At 42.9% G+C, this 22,655-nt stretch overlaps 1 protein-coding gene and 1 long non-coding RNA gene across 3 annotated transcripts in view; one reads left to right on the forward strand and one right to left on the reverse strand.

Moving 5' to 3' along the window:
* Positions 1–22,655, reverse strand: part of LOC133481813 (neprilysin-like) — a 75,394-nt gene that overhangs the window by 22,378 nt on the left and 30,361 nt on the right. For both annotated transcript variants that reach the window (XM_061780954.1, XM_061780953.1), the window contains exons 5-18: positions 10,276–10,356; positions 8,494–8,589; positions 8,310–8,428; positions 8,117–8,185; positions 7,240–7,374; positions 5,632–5,733; positions 5,390–5,526; positions 5,208–5,301; positions 4,954–5,082; positions 3,290–3,388; positions 3,150–3,227; positions 2,906–3,009; positions 2,079–2,137; positions 537–656 (exon numbers count right to left, since the gene is read on the reverse strand). In XM_061780954.1, the coding sequence (XP_061636938.1) occupies positions 537–656; positions 2,079–2,137; positions 2,906–3,009; positions 3,150–3,227; positions 3,290–3,388; positions 4,954–5,082; positions 5,208–5,301; positions 5,390–5,526; positions 5,632–5,733; positions 7,240–7,374; positions 8,117–8,185; positions 8,310–8,428; positions 8,494–8,589; positions 10,276–10,356 (1,422 nt within the window). The remainder of the gene's footprint in view (positions 1–536; positions 657–2,078; positions 2,138–2,905; positions 3,010–3,149; positions 3,228–3,289; positions 3,389–4,953; positions 5,083–5,207; positions 5,302–5,389; positions 5,527–5,631; positions 5,734–7,239; positions 7,375–8,116; positions 8,186–8,309; positions 8,429–8,493; positions 8,590–10,275; positions 10,357–22,655) is intronic.
* Positions 22,381–22,655, forward strand: part of LOC133481816 (uncharacterized) — a 28,909-nt gene continuing 28,634 nt past the window's right edge. Inside the window, exon 1 of the long non-coding RNA XR_009789621.1 lies at positions 22,381–22,498. This is a non-coding gene — a long non-coding RNA (uncharacterized LOC133481816). The remainder of the gene's footprint in view (positions 22,499–22,655) is intronic.

Consider the following 22,655-nt stretch of genomic DNA (forward strand, 5'->3'; position numbering starts at 1 on the left):
GATCTGGGTCTGACGGTGGAATTTGGTTATAACTGCTTTTTTTTTTTTTTTTTAATATGTTTGCTTAGCTCCTAAAATTAAGGAAATTGACTGTCCATTTCAGAAATTCCACCATCAATCCCGAGGGTGAATTGTTGGGCATCATGAAACAGAATCAAATCAAAATACTTTACTGTAGTGATGGAGAAATGTGTCAATAAATTGATAGCGATACGCAGGGGTATCTGTCATGATACACTACTCACACTGAGTAAGGGCTATTTAGCTTTCAGGTGAAATTTCAGGATGAACCTAAAACGCACTATAACCTTTCCAGGTGAACTTCAATTGACATTCGACTGATATATTTCCAAGGATGGCCACTTCTATGCCTTACTGACACTCTTTCAGTCACATTTGATCTCAGACTAGTAATGTATGTCATCGATGCACACCACAGATAATAACTAGCGTTTTGGTTAACGCATCAATAGCAAATTTGTCTTCCACTTCCAGCAACAGTAATAAAGCAAGGTAGAAAAAAAACAACAACCTACCGATGTTGTCAAAGCCGTGCATGACCTCGTGGCCGATGACCATGCCGATTCCTCCGTAGTTGAGAGATTTGGCCTGGCCTTTACTGAAGAACGGCGGCTGTAGGATACCAGCAGGGAATACTAATGCCAGAGACAATCACAGAGAGACTTGCAGACCCAGTACAAACAACAACATGGACAATGTGAATCAAGGTACAGTGGATATAAAAAGTGTACACACCCCCTGTTCAAATGCCAGGTTTCTGTGATGTAAAAAAATGAAACCTCGATAGATCATTTCAAAACCTTTTCCATCATTAATGTAAACTATTACTTGCACAACTCAATTGAAAAAAATATATATTTCAAGATGGGAAGTAAAAATAAACAACTGAGATAACGTGGTTGCTTTCCTGACACTTTGGGAGTCACATCTTCCGGCGCAAGCCGTGGTCTGCAGAGATCTTCCACTGCATCGCTTTCTACAAGTGTATCAGTCAGGGGAAAGGTAGAAAATAATTTCCAAAGCATGAATTATACCATCGGACAAAGACAGTCATCATCAAGTCAAGAGAAAATTTGGCGCAACAGTGACATTACAAAGAACTGGATGTCCCTCCAAAATTGATGGAAAGACGAGAAGAAAACTGGTCAGAGAGGCTGCCAAGATACCGACAGCAACATTGAATGAGTTGCAGGAATTTCTGGCAAGTGCTATTGTTTAGTACAACAATCTCCCATCTGTCTTCATGTGTCTGGGCAATGGGGTAGTGTGACTACATGGAAGCCTCATCTAAATCTATCTTAAAACACACACACAAACAAACAACAACAAGAAAAATCCAAGACTGGCTACCTTTTGCAAAAAAAACATTTGAAATCTCCCAAACGCATGTGGGAAAATGTGTTATGCTCTGATGAAACCAAGGTTGAACTTTTTTTTTTTTTTTTTTTTGCCAATGTTGAAAAAGGTATGTTTGGCAGAAACACATCAAAACATTGCTCATCACTACAAGAACACCAAACCTACAGTGAAGCATGGTGGTGGCAGGATTATGCTTTGGGCCTGTTTTTCTTCAACTGGAACTGGGGCCTTAGTCAATGTGAAGGGAATTCTGAACATTTGCAAGTCAGTGTTAGCACAAAGCCTTTAGGTTTGTGCAAGAAAGCTTTTGCAATGTCAGGAAAAGTCTACCAGAAGGGCTGAAATTCATTTGGCGTTAACTAGAGGTACTTTAAATGGTGGTATCTTTGTGTTGACTCCCATTTCAGAGGAGTTTGAACGTGATTGGTTAATTCTGAACACAAATCTCCATGACAAGAGGGTGTGCAACCACATTATCTCAGTTGTTTATTTTTACATCCTCTCCCTAAAAGATTAAGAAAAAATAAATAAATTGTGTTGTACAGGTTACAGGTCACATTGATTGTGGAAAAAGATTTGTAAGTATTTATCAGTCCAATTTTTTCACATTTGGTGACAAAATCTATTTTACAGGAGTATGCAGACTTTTCATAGCCACAATACTGTATGTGTGAAAGTGACATAGCACGTGAGAATACTTATGATGTTTTTTCTCCATGAATAGAAAGCGTTAATGATTGCTGCTCCTGACACCCACCTGGAGATGAAAATAGATAAAGAACAGTCTCAAGTTTAATGACACATATAAAAGCAGTCTGTTTTACATTTCCTTTCAATCTTAGTATGTACATAGTTACAATAATAATAATATTCCCTCCATCCATTATCTTAACCGCGTATTCACACTAGGGTCACGGGGTGTGCTGGCGCCTATCTCAGCCGACTTCGGACGAGAGGCGGGATACACCCTGAACTGGTCGCCACCCAGTCGGAGGGCACATATAAACAAACAACCATTCGCACTTACATTCACACCTACAGACAATTTAGAGTCTTCAATCAACCTACCATGCATGTTTTTAAAATGTGGGAGGAAACCAGAGTACCAGGAGAAAACCCACGCAGGCACAGGGAGAACATGCAAACTTCACAGAGACCTGAGAACTGTGAGGCAGATGTGCTAAGCAGTCGTCCACTGTGCCGCCCAATAATAATAATAATAATTAATAATAATAATAAGAAGAAGAAGAAGACGACGACGTATGTCTTAGAACATGTTGTAGACTGTCACTAACCCACGCTAACACAGTAGCCAAGCAAGAATTACAGTAAACCTTTGTATGAAAAACACATCTAGATATTGAAATTACCTTTCGGTCGTTATTTTTCACAGTCTAAATATATCACCATTTTGAAATCCATGTCCCCCAAAAATGGTCTGTTGCAGTAGTAGTAGTAGCCGTAGTCTAGTTTTATGTGTAAGTATGGAGCACTGCATTGCATAAAAGAAATAATTGAGTCTTACTCATCTTTGTTGACGTCCACTCTGAGTTTCTGCAGGATTTTCTTGTTGTTGAAGGCCGCCGTTTGCACAATATTTTCAAAGAATTCCTCTGCGCTGTAGTTCAGCTAACATGTACACACAAGCCAGAGCACAGCTATCATCAGCCACTTGTAAAAAGCCCACGCTTCACAAGATGGATGCACAGCCACAATAAAGCCATTGTGTATCACGTTACAGCAATCTGACAAATTTGGCGGACACGCACATCTTTGTACTCGTTGTTGAGGTATTTGTCATCCATGATGTTGTCAGCGTAGCCGATTTGTTCCCGGATAGCTCTAACCTGAGGACAGGAAATCATTTTTTATAGTCATTCTTATGTTAAAAAAGGGCTATTTCCGATACCTTTTCCTCTGCTGCTTTTTTGGTGACTGCATCCATCCATGTCAGTTCCTTGAGGTTACTGATGAAGACATCTCGGATCTCTGTAATCATCTCTTCCATCTTGGGCCACAACACACACAAATCAAATGGAAATCACTGATTTATTAACATGTTTATTTCAAAGCTACATGATAAATGTTCCCACTCGGGCCACATTTTGTAAGACGTTGAGCAACAAAGTCATAACAATCTCCCTGATTTAAGCCGCACACATAATTTCACCATTGGGGCAGCAGAGTGGAGCCAAGTTTGTGATTAAAATAAAAAACATGGCAATCTGCATGAAAAGGCCATAAAATACGGTCATTTTTACAACTGGTGCTGAAAGGCGACAGCTAGAGCAATGTGAAACTGACTGAAAGCGTGTCGTAGTGGTCCAGGGCATCACACAGCAAACAGCACCCACATTGTAAATCTTCATCTCACTCTGAGCTTTTTGGTTGGTGTGTGCTTGAGGCATTTGTCAAAAATGACAGACACCATACATCTCTATGTCATCTTGTACACCATATCCCACTCATGCACGTGGATCTCAGGCTGTGTGTGTGCGTGCGCAATTTCTTGAATTGTACGGCCATATGTTAGTAAATTGACTGCAGTTTTGGCACACAATGGCCGACAAAGATTTATTTCCCAAGCGATTCACGGTGACGTAAAACTCACAATACAGTAGTGTTAAGTGTAATTCAAGGGCTCTGCTACTTTACGATATCAACAACACTGAAACATTCTATTATATTGTATGGGCCATAAATTCCCCTATACATATATATTTGGCTATGAATTCCCCATACATTTTTTAACATGTTCTTTGTTTGTTGTTGTTTCAGATAACCTTGAAAGCCTAACTTGAAACCTTAGCTAAGGATTGAAATCCTAATCTTAAACCTTAACCCAGTCTTGAAACCCTGGCTTGAAACGCTAATTTGAAACCCTAATACTGGCTTGAAACAGTAATTTGAAATCCTAACCTAGGTTTGAAACCCTACTTTGAAATTCTGTTCTTGGCTTGAAAAGCTCATTAAAAACCTGAACATCAGCTTGAAACCCTAATTTTAAACCCTAAACCAGTCTTGAAATTCTAGCCTGACAGCCTGACCCTAACTTGAAAGCCTATCCCAGGCTTGAAACCCTAATCCTGGTTTGAAACCCCAATTTGAAGTCTTAACCTTTTCTTAAAAGTCCCATGCCATCATTTAAAAAAAATAATCTTTTATGTCCTATTATCATGTTTGCAAGATAATCTGGGTTAAAAATGCTCAGGATGCCCTTTTTCAAACTATTCTAATCAGTCTTTTACATCTGGCAGTTGAGAGGGTCGGATTTGTCATTAATATTTGTTATGTGAATAAGCTTCGTACTGGTGGGATCACTGACCATCTCAATTTAAATATGGAAAATAGCTTCACTCTGATTGGCCGTTGGCAATATCTCGGTGGCCAAGCATTCATAGCAACCTTCCGTTTGGATCATTCAACGTGTGGTCTTACTATTGAATTCACCAAGCGTTGGATTGGTCGCCACTAATAGGGAACGTGAGCGGAAATGACATTTGATGACACAAAGTCAAATGCCCATCCCCTGTCGAGATTACAAGTGAACTCAAACAAATTAAAAGCACAAACCATCTTTTTGCTGTTGTCGGAGAACGCCTCCTGCACATACAGTCGCCCTACGGCATTATACATGGCGCCATTGACAAACCCCGCACACTGACGCCACACTGGTTCCTCCGCCGTCGCGCCATTCATCGCCTTAAGAGAAATACAACACAATACAACGCTTTGACATGCAAAACCAACCACTTAGCAGATTAAGTTACATATGTAGATCAACCACGGATCACTTGGAAATTTCTATTGACATCCTTGTGTCATACCTTTTTGAAGGCTTTGGCTGTGTCCCTGTATGCCTTGCTCAGGTGCACCACCATCTGCGAAGCAAAACGCCACATCAAGTAGTTCTGCACATCCCTGTGAGGAGAAGGATGGCATTCAAAGAACGCTACCATCAATCAGTAACCACGAATATGCGTGACAGTGTTTATTCCAAATTACACACCTCTTTGTATATCTGGCCAACAGTTGGTTGAGCCTTCTGAAATAGTTGGGGTTTAGGTTTATGACCTCCTCTGTTTCCATGACAGTGATGTTGACTGTATTCATTATCTGGGCGGTGAAATAACTCCAGTTGAACAGCTTCAGGACAAATCCACCAGTCCGAAGAGGGAGAGAGGAATACATTAGCAGGAGGATGGAAAGGCGTAACAGACAATGCATTACCAGTCTGGATAAACAGTTTACCCTCGTATCAACTTCAAGGGTGAAATTGGCGTTGAGATCGGCAAGTTCCATCTTGTTGTAACGCAACTCTCGATCGCTAGAGACACTTGGGGGATCGTTAGCCTTAGAGAAGAAAAGAAAGGTTAAAAGTCAGCTCATTCCTCCATGTATCCCCCTTGGTCTCTTTGAACCATGAGCTTAGCTGCAGTGCCAGGAACAACAAACATCTCTGGCATCCTTGAGTTCTGTAAATGTCAGCGCTGCAGAGGAGTTGTGATGGCTTTGTGAATCTCAACGGTGTAGAAGTGGAAGGCAGGTGAAGTATGTGTGACAGTGTTGATGCAAAAAAAAATAATAATCTATGTGCAAGAATCAGAGGATCAGGTGAGTCAACAGCTTGCCATTCACTCTATGGACAGGGATTCAGGAAGCACCTTTGGGTCGCAATAAACAAGGTCAAGATCATTGTTGCATAAGGTTGAGAAATTATGTTAGCCATCCATTCATTTTCTGAGCCGCTTCTCCTCACGAGGGTCGTGGGCGTGCTGGAGCCTATCCCAGCTATCATCGGGCAGGAGGTGGGGTACACCCTGAACTGGTTGCCAGCCAATCGCAGGGCACATACAAACAAACAACCATTCACACTCACATTCACACCTACAGGCAATTTAGAGTCTCCAATTCATGCATGTTTTTGGGATGTGGGTGGAAACCAGAGTGCCCGTAGAAAACCCACGCAGGCACGGGGATAACATGCAAACTCAACACAGGCGGGCCGGGGATTGAACCTGGGTCCACAGAACTGTGAGACAGACGCTCTAACCAGTCTTCCACCGTGCCGCTGGAAATATATTTAGTGAGAAAAATGGTGACGTGTTAAATACTTATTTCAGCCGCTGTGTGTGTGTGTGTGTGTGTGTGTGTGTGTGTATATAGGTACAAACTGAGCCATGATTTTTGGTAAACTGTATAATCCTTAGGGATTATACTTTTATGTGGTTTCACCAGTATAACTACAATGTGGCATGAGAATTAAACAAATTTGACACTTTTGGCTAACATAAGCGGCAACCCGGGTTCAATCCTCGGCCCCGCCTGTGTGGAGTTTGCATGTTCTCCCCGTGCCTGCGTGGGTTTTCTCCGGGCACTCCGGTTTCCTCCCACATCCCAAAAACTTGCATTAATTGGAGACTCTAAATTGCCTGTAGGTGTGAATGTGAGTGCGAATGGTTGTTTGTTTCTATGTGCTCTGCGATTGGCTGGCAACCAGTTCAGGGTGTACCCCGCCTCCTGCCCGATGACAGCTGGGATAGGCTCCAGCACGCTCGCGACCCTAGTGAGGAGAAGCGGCTCAGAAAATGGATGGATGGATGGATGGAAGTGTATAGTGACATTTAGGGCAAGCGTCTGATGGGGCAATTGTCGCCCCTGCCTTTGATTATTATGATTTTTATGACGGATAACTGGTTTTGAAAAGAAGTAAAATGATGTCACTGTTTCCCAGGCCACATAGAATGACGCGGAGGGCCCGCAGGCCTCGAGTTTGTCACGTTATGTATTTTGCTGGAACATTGTCACAGACTGGACCCGCTACCAGAAGCGTGAGTAACGAGCGGTGGGCGTACTTACCTCGGCAATGCCCTTCTCCAGCTCCATAATCCGAGTCACTTCCTCTCTGACCAGCGTCTCGTTGAAGGAAAGACCTCGGTCTTTGCGGATCAGCTTCACCAGGTCAATCACGAACAGCTCGTAGAGCCGGCATGCCTGACGAGTGATCACATTCATGACAAGCAGGAGTGAATGAGAGCTCTTATTGATTAACCTTCAACTGGCATGGACCAGACGACCATCACGCTGCGTGTGTTACGCGCAGCCAAAACACACGGCCAGATGCAAGCTGTGAGCGTGGCCAACTGCTTCTGTCTGAGTAGCGATCAGAAAGGTTTGAAAAGAAAAAAAGTTACCACAAGTCAAACAGAGCAAAGCGTGTTGGTGCTAATCACACACATATGATCTGGATTGAGTCCCAACCAAATGTAATCAACAGCCCCTGGTGTAATTGATGTAATGGTAGTTTTGTCTTTTAGACAGAACTAACTGAAGCCAGGCCTTGTTGTCTCAACAGCCATTGTGGTTTCACACATCCAGATAATTAGATGGGTCATCAGTGCCAGAGTCATCCCTACATACAGGCAATTTACGGCACGTTTACGCATCTGATACAAAGTCAAAATCTGGCATATTTGTGGGTTGGCGTCAGAACCCCCATCCTGCATTGGTACCTGACAATCAGCACCACAAACATCATATGCTCTGCTGGGTGTCAGAGCATATCTGGCAACGACGCACATGCTGATTCCGATTCAACTGAAATGCTCATCCTGTTTCCAGTGAGTCATGAAAGCCAGACTCAGTGGACAAATGAGACTATGGAGGTGTATTTGTCATGCATCAGTGGACACCGTATTTAAAAAAAAAAAAAAAAAAAGAAACAAAAAAAACCCACCTCCTCGTAGGATCCATTACAAGCATAGTAACTTTTGGACCAGAGGTCCAGGCTGTGCTGTTGCTCAAACTGCCCAAAAGAAAACATGTTCATTTGTTTAAGAAGTTAAAGCAATCAGATCTCAGATTTGATATTGATGTGCGGAATGGAAGCGAGCCAATAGCCAGTATTTGCGTGAATTATTCACACGTACATGAATGATGTGTGATTTGGAGTCCCGTTCATCGACATCAACGTACATGGAGACCAGGAGTGGATTTTGGTATTTCACGGTCAACTTGGCTATAACATCTTCCGCCCGCCACCTTTTACCTGCAGAAAGAGACTCCGTAAGAACATGTGGATGGCACAAGCCAAGAACACAAGGAGTACTTTACCATAGTCGGTGTCCCAGTTGTCCACAGCCATGGGCCACTCAAACACATCAGGCAGCGTCATGAGCAAAGGAGCACCTCCTTTTTGCTCAGTTAAACCTGTGGAAAAATCACTTAAATCAGTCAGTGTGCTGTGCTATAGCGCAGTTTAACTACCGTGAACCCGCAATATCAATGACCGTTTTTTTGGGGGGTGTGGGGACATAATCTACTTGTCTATTGTGGAAATCCCAGATCTACCTCAGAAATCTGTGGTTTATAGTAATAGTTTTTTATTGGTTTGTACAGTATGGTTATTTACTGTAATGCTCTAACAGGTGGGACAGGAGAGCAACACTTTTCAGCCGTTAATTGGATGGCTGGAGAACAGTAAAAAACATAAACACAATGAGCACACTCACACAAGAAACTGCTGTTGCGCTTGTTACACCCAGACTTGATGATGTCACACGCCACCCCACCTCTTAAAGGCACAGACTAAATATTTTAAGATTGTGTTGCTATACATTTATAATGGGTTCAAAAGTGTGTTTAAATCCATTTAAATGTGTTCAAAGCTTGTGGGATGGGTAAAGTTATTACCAAAATATTTTTTTATACGGTTTCTCCACTGCAGATTTTTACTCATGGCGGGTGGGGTCTGGAATGTAACCCCCATGCAGAATGGAGGTTTACTGTAAACCTAAAAGAAGGGGCTGAACAATACTCTCTGAACAACACTACTCCAAATTCACCTGTTTGCGGACATTTCATAACCTATCCTCCGTTATCCCGTGAAGCGCTCACCTATTTTCATTTTTTTTGTGCTCAAGCCCTGTCTAATGCTTTGGCACCTTCTCGTGGCATCATCTATGTTGACGTGAGAGGAGGAGCTTTATTTATACAGGCCGTAGCCCTGTCAAAAGAAAAGTAGTACTTTACTCTGGCAATTATAACCATGTTTAGGAGGTCGTCAGTTACTCGCAGATTTTCGCTATTGGCAGCAAGGCTACTACTGTACTTTGCATTGAAACTGGGGACATCAATTTACTATGAAGTTCCAGTCCTACGGCAGCGATGTAACACAAAATTTGTACGCATATTGGAACGCGCTATCAGTAACCTACGCTAAAATAGTAGTTATGTCATATTTGAAGTTGAAGTTTTTTTGGGGGAAAAAAAGGGACAGGGTATATTGAGCAAACATTGTAAAAATGTAAATAAACGAGATTATAACCAATGGATAATTTCCATCTTTAGCCCCTTACATATACTTATATTTACATTACATGTTTGTATGAAAAGCACTTCTAGGTCATACATATAAAACCATCAACTGAAAAACTATAAGTACAGCGATAACTGAGCACGCCCTCTTATGCTGCGCGACCACGTATTCTTAGTCTGCTGTGCGCAGTTTGTAACCTTAAAACATTGTATAGTAAGACTTTCATAAACCAATTGGAGCAGGAGATGCGACCCAAATGTTAAATCTGCAATGGTAAAAAAAAAAAAAAAAAAAAAAAAAAGGGATAGCAGTTGGTTGTTTAGGATGCCTCCCGGACGCCTCCCTGGTGAGGTGTTCCGGGCACGTCCCACCGGGAGGAGACCCCGGGGACGCCCCAGGACACGCTGGAGAGACTACGTCTCTCGGCTTGCCTGGGAATGCCTCGGGATCCCCGCGGAAGAGCTGGAGGAAGTGGCTGTGGAGAGGGAAGTCTGGGCTTCCCTGCTGAAGCTACTCCTCTCGCCACCCGACCTCGGATAAGCAGAAGACAATGGATGGATGGATGGATGCTTACTCACTCTCATTGGTGCAGGACTTGTAGAGGGTCTTAGCCTTGCTGAGAGCTTTTGCTTCGCCCTCCACTTTTTTTTCAAGAACACCTATTAAATAAATAAAAACAAAAAACAGTCAGGCAAAGCAGCATATATATATACACAATGTGTGACAATCTGGAAAATGTTTGAACGTTTGTAATGCAAAATAAAACCTGAGCTATTTTGAGCTACCCTGCAGGTAAAAAACTGATAAAATATCCATCCATCCATGTTCCATACAGTGCAAGGGTGGGGGGCAAATCCTACTTCACAGTTGTTCACCTTTCTGGGGTTCTGGTCCCCATTAACCGCGAAAAACGAGGGAACACTGTATTACATAATTTAAGCAAAATTGTCCGCCAATAGAACAGACCATTTTGAGTTGGCAAGATTTTTAAAACAAGCAAACATAGCTAGCATCAGAAAGAAACACAGATGTCTTAAAATTAGTATACTTATACTACATCCTGTAAACCAATAGAATTAGCTCATCTTATAATCAGAAACAAAATCTCAATAACAAGTTATAATACCCAATTCTTTTAGGGGGCTAGGTCAAAAAAAGGTTTGTATGGTTTAAATAAAGGGTGTCCAAATTATGAACATCCATTTTCTTAGCAGCCCCCAGCATAAACTAAAATGAACTTGTGACTCGGGGTTCTTTATAACCAGTATCAATATCAAACCTGGTAATGTGTGTGGAACTAACCCATTTGACTTAACATTCATTAATTAATGTTTCAGCTAAAAATACAAAAAAAAACTTTAAAAAACTTGTCAAATGGTTTATATGTGCAAGTTTTAACTTGACCTGTTTAAAGCTTGTCGCCTTTTATTTTGAAATGTACTCGCTGGAACTCAGCATTTTGGCATGAAAAGTAACTTCACACGACACCGGTGAATTTTGAAAACCTAGACGGCAAGAAAAAGAGTAATAAATGGAACCAAATACTATAAAATGTGGATTCCTTTACCTAGCCACCAATGAGGCACAAGGTTGGTGTTTGTGAGGAGATGTTAATGTGACTTTTGTCCCAATTCATTGTGATGTAAAGTTGCTAGTTTGCCCTTTGGTGAAGTTGTAGCTCAATGTTAAGCTTTTTTTTTTTTTTTTTTCTGTCTTTGGCTTCTTCTTCGTTGGTTTTCGCCACGTTCTTCTCCGGCGTCGGCGGTCAATAGGCATTGAAACTGGGAACCAAAATTTTGAAGTTTTAACGATTCCCGGCTCCAAGCGATTCTCAATGCCCAACCCTAGTGAGGATAAGCGGTACGGAAAATGGATGGATGGATTAATTATTGAAGTAACTAATTTATTATTCAGGTGACAGGTTGTAAAGGGGGTGAAAATTTACAGTAAATTAAGTTACTCCACATTGGAAATGTGGAGTATTTCCAATTCAATTCCAATTCAACAAAAATTCAAGCATAAACAAACAATTTATTTTGTCATGAGCAAACATGTATGCAAAATAAATAGCTCTCCTTGCCCACATGCAAGGGTATTACAGTACCTATGCTACATTGTTTCTTATTACTCCCCTCGAGGGGTGGCGTGTCTGGGACTCGCTCATATCGACCAAGTGACAGCTCCTAATTCTAAAAAGGTTTCGGGACTCATAAGTCAAGGTACCACAGTACTTACATGTGGTCGAGTTGTTTTAGTCATTATTATGTTGAAATATATTTTACCTAGTATATTTAGGTTCCGTGGCGGCACGCTGGACGACTGGTTAGCACAGTTCTGAGGACCAGGGTTCAAATCCCGGCCCCGCCTGTGTGGAGGTTGCATGTTCTCCCCGTGCCTGCGTGGGTTTTTTCCGGGTACTCCGGTTTCCTCCCACATCCCCAAAACATGCGTGGTCGGTTGATTGACGACTCTAAATTGCCCGTAGTTGTGAATGTGCGTGTGAATGGTTGTTAGTTTATATGTGCCCTGCGATTGGCTGGCGACGAGTTCAGGGTGTACCCCGCCTCTCGCCCGAAGATAGCTGGGATAGGCTCCAGTACGGCCGTGACCCTAGTGAGGATAAGCAGTACAGAAAATGGATGGATGGATATTTAAGTTTCCCATTAACAGCCAACCTTCAATTTGTTAAATTTTAGGTTTATTAATGTTTATTTGCATAAATTCCAGTTAATTTCCATGGAAAGTTTTCAACTTTGAAAATTCACTGAATTTTGCAACCCTAACACTGAATGATTTTGTTCTGTAAAAGATGGATCTACTTTAAAGTTGGTTTTATGTCAATATTCTGAAAGAAAAGTACAGGAAATAGTGCAGTACACTACACACTGTCTTACTCATATGATGCCATGGTATTTGCTCAGCCATTTGCTCAGTTATCGCTATCTGGTCTCGCCAGACAATTCTATTGGTGCATTTTCATGAAAGGCACAAGTTTAATCTCAGTTTCTTTGGTTGTCATCACAATTTTCATTTTTGCCATTACTGATACTCCTCGAAAAATGCCAAAGAAAAAACCTTGTGGAGTGGCGTTCGATGGTCACAGAGGTGGTCTCACCATGCAATTCAAATTTTGCGTTTTTGTGCAATTTTAGGTACCGGTACATAAATTCCATTTCTGATTCTAGGATTATCATCACATTTTCCATCACTGATACTCTTGTTTGCATCACAAAAAAAGGCAAAGAAAGAGGGAAAAAAAAAGCTGAATTTGAAACAGTGCATATGTCTCAAATTTTTGCTCTCAAGTCAAAGCAAAAAAACTGATGGCTCGTATCTCGGGGGGGGAAAACAGTCGGGGCACTGTACTTAACTATTACTAAGATTTCCAACTAAGTTCTGTTGCGCTGAGGCCACAGTTCTCTGAAATAAGATGTCAACTTTTGACGAACAATACATGAGAGGACAGCTTGTCGATGACGCAGCCAAGTGACAGGACAGAACAGAACATTACTCACGTCACAGTGAGGCTGCCTTGCAAGCGCGCAAGAAAGTAGATGAGGAAAAACTGTATCCACACATTGTCTCTTAAAGTGCATGATTTATCCACTCCACACTCATGTATATATCATATCATATCATCATATCATATATCGTAGACATCCAATCAAAAGGTTCCTTTTGCTTTACGTCTGCAAGCCTACGGTGGACTTCCCTTACTCATTCCATTTTCATTTGCACTTTTTATGTGATGATTAAATGTTAATGAAGAGGGGCCTTCACAGGGAGCTCGCAGCTAAAGGGCACACATCGTGTGTGTAATTGGATTAGCGAGTGTCTTGGCGCAAGTGTTTAAGTACAGCAAGGCTGTACTATAACTCATGCACACACAAACACACATTTGCATCTCATCCTAATGTGCGTGCTTTTATCTGAGAATGGATTTTATGTTTGTTTTAGGCATCCCGTCTGCTTGAAGCAAAGCATTTAAGCATGGATCACTATTAGGATTAACCTTGGTCTTTAGTCAAACTTAAAGTTTTGCTGCCCTTTTATCACGAAAAAGTAACTACGGCACGCAGAAACAGTAAATAAAGTTGACAATGACATGGGGACGCACTACTTGAAGGGGACATGCGACACCCTGCTGTCATGTCAAAGTCAAAAGGTAAGCAGAGCTGCATTGAGTTTGAGTTGGATGCCCACACAGTGGTACCCTGAGATATGACTTGACACTTGACACACAAGTTTTTGGAGTTACGAGCCGTCGCTCGGACAATTTTTAGCTTTGACTTGCGAGCACAAATTTGAGATAGGAGCACTGTATGGGGGCAGTTGCTCAATTCATTTTAAATCAAGTAGCAGTTTGGGTGATAGTGAACAATTCTTAAAAAAGATGCCACTCACAGTTGAGGTTTGCTGTCAAACTAAACCTAAAAAGAGAATTAGGTATGTATTTAAAACAACCACATAACCTTGTCTTATAGGCTGCTAGATTAGTGCTAAAACACAATGGGAAACACCATAGCCACAAGAGCTAACCGTTAGCATCTATGTAGCAGTGGTATTTCTCAAGGCACTAGGGTATATAATTCTTGATCCTTGGGGTATTTTGTCAAAAGCATGACAGTCACAGACAAGCTATTAACACACCTGGTAGCTGTTTTGAATTGTAGAGGGGAAAATGCAGTTGCTGTTCTTCCTGACTTAAAATGTCTGTAATAGGTCAGCACAACAGCTCATCAAAGTGCATCAGTTACATCACAGCATGAATAGTTTATGTCGCAGGCAATCCTCATTGAACCCTACATTCCCATCATCCGTAAAATTACGACATTGTGTATTGCAACTGTCAGAAGATACTGTATGCAGAGTCGGGAAAAATGGCTGCCGGGGTGTCAAGGTGACGCCGTGTCTGAAGCCTTTAAGTGTGGATTTGCTCCAACTCGCCTCTCGCTGTTTTGTATTCACAGCAAAGAGGAAAACATTGATTTTGGAGCGTTCGCAGGGTTATAAAATGTCCTGTATTGTAGCCAGTACAGTGTTGGCTGAAAGGCTGCAAGCACAGGGGAAGGTTATATATGACCACCTAAAAATGCCGCTAAATCAATATTTTTCAGCATCAACATGACATTATTTGCAAGCTTTAGCGGGCCTCATTCAATAAAGCGGCGGGCCACATATAGCCATAAGCTCTTGAGCTTGACATCAAAAAAATTAATGATGACGTTCACTTTGACACCTCACTCTGAAATACGGTACACGTAGTATGCATTTTTTTCCACAATTTGAAACAGTTTCCAGACTTCTTAATACATCTGCTGTAGTTGGAAGTAACAAACCCCAAGTACTTTATTGTTGGACTTTAAATAGATTTTTCATGTTTCTGTAATTTACTTGAATACTTTTCACTTTTACTTATTTCCTTACTTTGTCAAAATAGACGTTACTTTTTCAACGTCCATGGATGATGACATGATTTTAAAAATATGTAAATAGAGAGTCACTGTGGTTGAGGTCTTGATTGACTGATTGATTTATTTAGATCTTGGGGAATCATTGGGCCCTATTTTCGTTACAGGTGTAAATCCAGCACGGCAGGTGGCGCAAATGTGCGCTGTGTTTACAGCCGACTTAATTTGCCACCAATTAAAGTGGCTACTCTCCTTCCCTTTAAATGTGGCACAATGACAGTCTCAACGGAGACATATTGTATGATGAGTATGAGGCATAATCACAGCGATCCATGCGTGAGTAGAGCATTGTCACTGCTCTTGGCAGACAACGTGAGCGGGTACCCTTATTAAATGCAGAACGAACTGGTGATAACCGACGGCGACTTAAATACAGTATAGACGCTGACCTGCCTGTGCCCCAATCATATTCACCAAAATCGCATTAGACCAACTCTGGCAAGATTTAGACATGGTCTAAGCAGATGTAAGTTTAGATTGACTTTCTGCCACCAAATTGTCATTCCGCCAGGCGCATCTCCATGGACACACCCTTGCTGCACCGAAACACCCAGCTTGGTCCAGACTGGTCTGCCAAATTCACAAACACACCTACGAGCTTTGCACTTGCGGTAAAGTCAAAATCTCCGTACACAACAATACAGTGATAAGCTAAGACCAATAGCTTATTTTTCGACTAAATTGGACAGCGTGACGTGTGCATTACCGCATTGTGTCAGAGCAGTTGTGGCAGCCTCGATGGCAGTGGAGAGCAGTTCCACAATTGTGTTATTTCATCCATTATCTCTTAAGGTCCCACATACAGTGTCTGCTCTCCTATTGCAAACGAATATGGCGTTTTTATCACCTGCAAGACATTTACCTTGCATGGCCATCTTGCTGTCACAACCACATTTGACTGTTGAGCGATGCACAACCTTAAATCCAGCCACACTAACACCCTTACCTGATGAAGGCACGCTGCATGATTGTCAGGAATTGGCTGAACAAGCTGCTGAATTAGTAGCATTAACCGAGGCATCCAAACTAATGATAAATAAAGATGGTACAATCTATACTGATAGCCAATATGCGTATTCCACATCAAGAAAGCAATTATTGGGAAAAACAAAGTGCAAAACTACAAAATGAAATTTACATTAGCACAGAAGGGAAACAAACACTTCCAAAAACAAAAAAAAACCTATTCAAATGGGCTGCTATATTGAGCCATGGTGTGTCACATGTCTCAACCGGAGCGATGGTGGCACAGATACATCAACACTTTACAGCCCGAAAAAATAGCAGAAAGAAACACGTGGGTTCATTTAACACACTGTAAAAGAGTCATTTCAGCTGAGTATTCAAATAGGAAAGGTGAGCAAAAGTCTGATAACGGAGCGGGAGCAGATGTGTAGATTCTGAAAACGCTTGCTGGTCAGTGAAGAAAAAAGACACCAACCCGTTAAGTGAGAAATCAGCAGAAAGGCACACCCGTGTTGGTTATGAGATTCGAGAGGTTGTTACGTAGCAACATTGGCTACTATGGTGTTGGTTTTGTTTATGTGGTATATGGGACGTCCCACCCTGAATGATACCAACTGAGAAGTGTAAATCATGGGATCCTATATATCCCGTAACAAAAGCAGACAAACACAAACCATTGTTTACTACTTTAGTAGCACCGACCACTGTATACCCTATGCCTGTTCAAGATTTAATGGAAAAAGCACCAATGTTGTTGTCAAATCTAGAACATAGACAAAAAAGAGATTTATCCTGGCAGGGGCAAAATTATCCAACATAAAACATACATCGACCCCATAGGTGTTCCTCGTGGGGTTCCTAATCAATACAAATTAGCTGACCAAGTTGCAGGAGGATTTGAGTACCTCATATGCTGGTGGTGTACGATTAATACAAATGTTGATGGGATAAACTATATCCACTTCAATGTACAGAGATTAGGAAATTGGACTCAGAGTGGGTTGGAAGCTGTGCATGAGCAGCTCAAGGCTACCTCTTTAATGACGTTCCAAAACCGCATAACTGTCGACATGCTCCTCGCAAGATTGGGAGGTGTTTGCGGTATGTTTGGACATACATTCCAAACAGTACTGCTTCAGATGGCAGCTTGACCAGAGCCATCGATGGTCTACGGACCCTATGAAGGAACACTCTGGTGTGGACACCTCCTTGTGGGACAGCTGGATGGACGTTTTTGGTAAACACAAAACCCTAATTTCACCAATATTGATATCAATTGCTGTTTTTGCAGCCATTCTGACATTGTGTGGATGTTGTTGTATCCCATGCATTCGGGCTTTAATCAGTCGATTAATCACCACAGCAATTACCCCCATGGATAACAGAATGGAGCAGATGTATCCTTTATTGGATGTTGATAATGATGACGATGATGATGATGTTGTTTTACCTGATTTGTTTCCTGAGCCAGGTGATTGCGATGTTTAAACTACAACATTCATGTATGACAAGTTTACTCTGAGTGTAAATGTATTTTTTTCATAAAAATGATTCTACAGTTAAAAATCGAAATGAAGTGACTGTAAAATGATATGAGAATTTGTGCAAATACATGATAAACAGGAGGGAAATGTTAAATATATTGTAGAAGTAATCATTTATTTGCTTAGCCAAGATGGCGCCTACCAGTGTGGTCGCCCCGGTAACGCGCTCTCTAGTATTGTATTTGTTTTTGTGTTTTTCGTCCGTCTTTGGAGACCTTACATGACTCACTTACACAAGGGGAGACCTGCTAACCATCAAGGAGGCTACTCCGGACTTTCTGTCACCAGCGTTCGCAAATCCGCTCAGTTTTTTCCCCGAGTTACTTACCGGAGCGGTGTCCGCGGTTTTCGCCGCATGGAGACGGAAGCGGCGCCACAGAGGGAAACGGGCCGGCATTGAGGTGAAACTCCGCAAGAGAGGACACAGATTAGCGTTCCCGTCGATTCACCTCGCGAATGTACGCTTCCTACCCAACAAAATGGACGAGCTTCATCTTCTGTTAAAGACCAGTAAAGACTTCGGACGTTCCGCGGCCATGTGCTTCACGGAGACCTGGCTTTGCGACGCTGTACCCGATGGCGCTGTTATGCTTCCTGGTTTCCACATTCATCGAGCGGACCGCGACATGGAATCATCGGGGAAAACAAAGGGCGGCGGGATATGCCTCTATATCAACGAAAAATGGTGTACGGGCGTCACGGTGCTCAGCACACACTGGAGCCCGCATTTGGAGTCGCTATTTTTAAACTGTAAACCATCCTACTCGCCACGTGAGTTCGCATCATTCATACTGGCTGGCGCGTACATCCCGCCTCAAGCTAACACGAACGCCGCACTGCTAACGCTCGCCGAACAAGTCAACGAAATTGAAAAAAACCACCCGGACTCACCCCTCATTATTCTCGGGGACTTTAACAAAGCTAAACTCGACCACGAACTCCCTAAATACAAGCAGCACATCGACTGTCCTACCAGGGAAAATAATACTTTAGACCACTGCTACACTACGGTAAAAAACGCATACCGCGCTATTCCTCGTGCAGCCCTGGGCTCATCTGATCACTGCTTAATTCACTTAATACCGACGTACAGGCAAGAACTTAAATGCGCGAAGCCTACAGTGAAAACAGTGAAAAAGTGGACAAATGAAGCCAAGATGGAACTTCAAAGCTGTTTAGACTGCACAGACTGGAGTGTCTTTGAAAATTCAGCTGGCAGCCTGGATGAATATACGGACACTGTCACATCCTATATCAGTTTCTGTGAAGAGGTTTGTGTACCAACAAAATCTTTTCGCACATTCAACAACAACAAGCCGTGGTTCACTGCTAAACTTAAGCAGCTTCGCCAAGCTAAGGAGGACGCATATCAGAGCGGGGACAGGGCCCTGTATAATCGAGCTAGAAACCAGCTTACTAAAGAAATTAACATTGCAAAAAGAAACTATGCAGCAAAGTTGGAAAAACAGTTTAGCGCAAACGACTCGAAATCAGTCTGGCATGCATTCCAATCGCTGACTAATTACAAGCGACGATCCCCCCAAGCTGAGAACAATAGCACACTAGCCAATGACTTGAATACCTTCTACTGCAGATTTGAAAAGGACAGTTTCACACCACACACTGACCCGGCCGCACCCGCGACCACAATCACACCTCTGACTTCTGCGTTAACCATTCATGAACAGGATGTGAGACGCATCTTCAACCAACAAAAGATTAACAAAGCGGCAGGCCCGGACCATGTGTCCCCATCCTGCCTCAAAGTCTGCGTGGACCAGCTCGCTCCAATCTTCCCTCGGATCTTCAATAGATCTCTGGAACTGTGCGAAGTTCCATCCTGTTTGAAACACTCCACCATCATTCCATTCCCCAAGAAAGCTGCAATCTCGGGTCTGAATGACTACAGGCCTGTCGCTTTGACATCTGTGGTCATGAAGTCCTTTGAACGTCTCGTGCTGGACCACCTCAAGAGTGTCACAGGTCCCCTGCTGGACCCCCTGCAGTTTGCCTACCAAGCGAACAGGTCTGCGGATGATGCAGTCAACATGGGACTGCACTTCATCCTAGAACACCTCGACAGTGCAGGGACCTACGCGAGGATCCTGTTCGTGGACTTCAGCTCAGCGTTCAACACTATCATCCCTGAACTCCTTTCATCCAAGCTTCTCCAGCTCAGCGTCTCACCTGCCATCTGCCAGTGGATTTACAGCTTTCTGACGGGCAGGACACAGCAGGTGAGGCTGGGGGAGACCATCTCATCCACACGCAGCATCAGCACTGGGGCGCCCCAAGGTTGTGTCCTCTCTCCGCTGCTCTTCTCTCTCTACACGAACGACTGCACCTCAGCGAACCCGACTGTCAAACTCCTGAAGTTTGCAGATGATACCACAGTCATCGGCCTCATCAAGGACGGTGACGAGTCTGCATATCGACAGGAAGTGGAGCGGCTGGAGCTGTGGTGCCGCCGACACAACCTGGAGCTGAACACGCTCAAGACTGTAGAGATGATCGTGGACTTCAGGAGGCATCCTTCGCCACAGCTGCCCCTCACGTTGTCAAGCCGCCTTGTGTCAACCGTCGAGACCTTCAAGTTCCTGGGAATTACAATCTCTCAGGACCTGAAGTGGGCGACTAACATCAACTCCGTCCTCAAAAAGGCCCAGCAGAGGATGTACTTCCTGCGGCTTCTGAGAAAGCACAACCTGCCACCGGAGCTGCTGAGATAGTTCTACACAGCGGTCATCGAATCAGTCCTGTGTTCTTTCATCACAGTCTGGTTCGGTGCTGCTACAAAAAAGGACAAACTCCGACTGCAACGGACAATCAAAACTGCTGAAAGGATTGTCGGTACCCCCCTACCCACCATTGAGGACTTGCACGCTGCCAGAACTAAGACAAGGGCGTGCAAAATCCTCTCTGACCCTCCGCACCCAGGTCACCAGCTCTTCCAGCTCCTTCCCTAAGGTAGGCGCTACCAATCAATGCAAACTAGAACTAGTAGACATTCCAACAGCTTCTTCCCTCTTGCGATCAACTTCTTAAACACCTGACCTACAATTCCATTACAACATGCTGGCAATTTTTTGACTTCGTTGTCACATTTCTGTGGGGCCAATTATTGTCGTGTGTGTGGGTGTGTGTGTTCCGGGTTTTGTCTTCCCCCGTTTCTCACACACCTGCTCCTGTGAGCATCTTCACCACCTGTGCCTCGTTCACCCTAATTACCCCTTGTATATAACCTCGTGTCTCATTCCCTCTCGTTGCCAGTTCGTTGTACCTTGTCGTCGCGTTCCAGCATTCCTTGTTTCCACGTCATAGATTCACAGTAAGACTTGACCTTGTTCCGATTATCGACCTTGCCTCATGTTTTTGGATACCGTTGCCTCTCTTGGATTGCCTGCCTGTGTACCGACCTATGCCCGTCTATTAAACCTCTTTTTTTGGAAACTGTCCATCTGTTTTGGAGTCGTGCATTTTTGGGTCCTATCCGCTGTTCCGTTCATGACAATTATGTATTACTCGTGCACTCACTGTAGTTGTCTCGCCATGCTGCACTATTTGCATATACTGGCCACTCTTGCCAGAGTAGCATCTGCTCCATTGCACACTGTTTGAGGAGTATCTGTAACATTTGCACAACCAACATTGTCCCAGATTATCGCACTACTCGTCACTTTAAACCGCATACACTCCTTGAAGTCTCAGCGACCCTTGCACAATGGTCATTGCACCGGTCTATTGCAATATTAGTCATTCGAACTGCTCTAAGTGCTAGAGGACTCTGCATCTTTTTGCACAATTGTTTTTTGTCAATGTCTTTGTCTCCAAAGTGTTCTGTAAATTGACTGTCTGTTGTACTAGAGCGGCTCCAACTACCGGAGACAAATTCCTTGTGTGTTTGGACATACTTGGCAAATAAAGATGATTCTGATTCTGATTCTGATTAGTATTATGGACGATTTTGAGAAAGGAAGATGTCTCGCCTTCAAGAAGATGACTCAGCAGGAATCATCCGATAGAAGGGCCCCTTGACCAAGGACGTGGCCGGAGACGTGGCCGGTGTTGGTCTCATGTCTTCACCTTGAAACCCTCCCCTTAGTATGTTGTGAAACCAGCGTCTTCATTCCTTTTGTGTCTATTTTTATAGGTGTTGGGTGAGATAGATCCAACAGCACCCCACCACAGATGCGCTGTCTAAAAAATAGAGTTCATAACATGGGTTGGCAGTGGATGTTCTAGTATTTGCCCCATTTGCATGTAGTACACGTGCTTCTGATACTTTTTTTGTCAAACTAAAAACATCTATAAGCCATTTATTTTTCAGGGTAATGTTTTAAGACGAGTTAGAAATGATATAAGTAAGTGTTTTGGGAACATAGTTTGGGGTATATTTACTGTTTAAACTTACTAAAAGGCAGTTCTAAACATTTTTAGGGGTCCCTTTGCAAGCAATTAAAAAGTACATTTTCCACAATGTGTCTCCTTAAAGGCTGCACAATGCCACTGTGGCGTGAAGCGAAGATGAAAAGGACTGAGTTTTTCAGCTGACAAATTAGAATCTGTCCCTCCATCACACCGCCTGTTACATTTTCCACTTCCGTACTTAATGGCCACACACTGCTAGTTTAACAGTCACGGTCAATCATTGCCGGCCTTTTAACATACGGGGGAATAACAATGCGAGCATTTACAAGCAAAACGCTTTGCTGTTGTGCAGCCTCCAGCTCTGAACTGTCCAGGTGTTCCTCGAAGGAACCCCCACAGCGAGGAAGAGGAATCTGACCAGCAGGAAACAATGTACAGAAAGACTTCTACAGGTAAATGTAAATGTGTATCCCATTCATAAACTTTTAGAAATTACTTGATTGTTAGTTCTACAGTAATGGACATTCTAAACTATTTGTATATTATCAAAAAACTACCAAACAATAATTGTAGGCTCACTATTTAGCAAGTCAAACTCTTTGGACACTT

The sequence above is a fragment of the Phyllopteryx taeniolatus genome, chromosome 8 (assembly GCF_024500385.1).
Source record: "Phyllopteryx taeniolatus isolate TA_2022b chromosome 8, UOR_Ptae_1.2, whole genome shotgun sequence".
Lineage (NCBI taxonomy): Eukaryota > Metazoa > Chordata > Actinopteri > Syngnathiformes > Syngnathidae > Phyllopteryx > Phyllopteryx taeniolatus.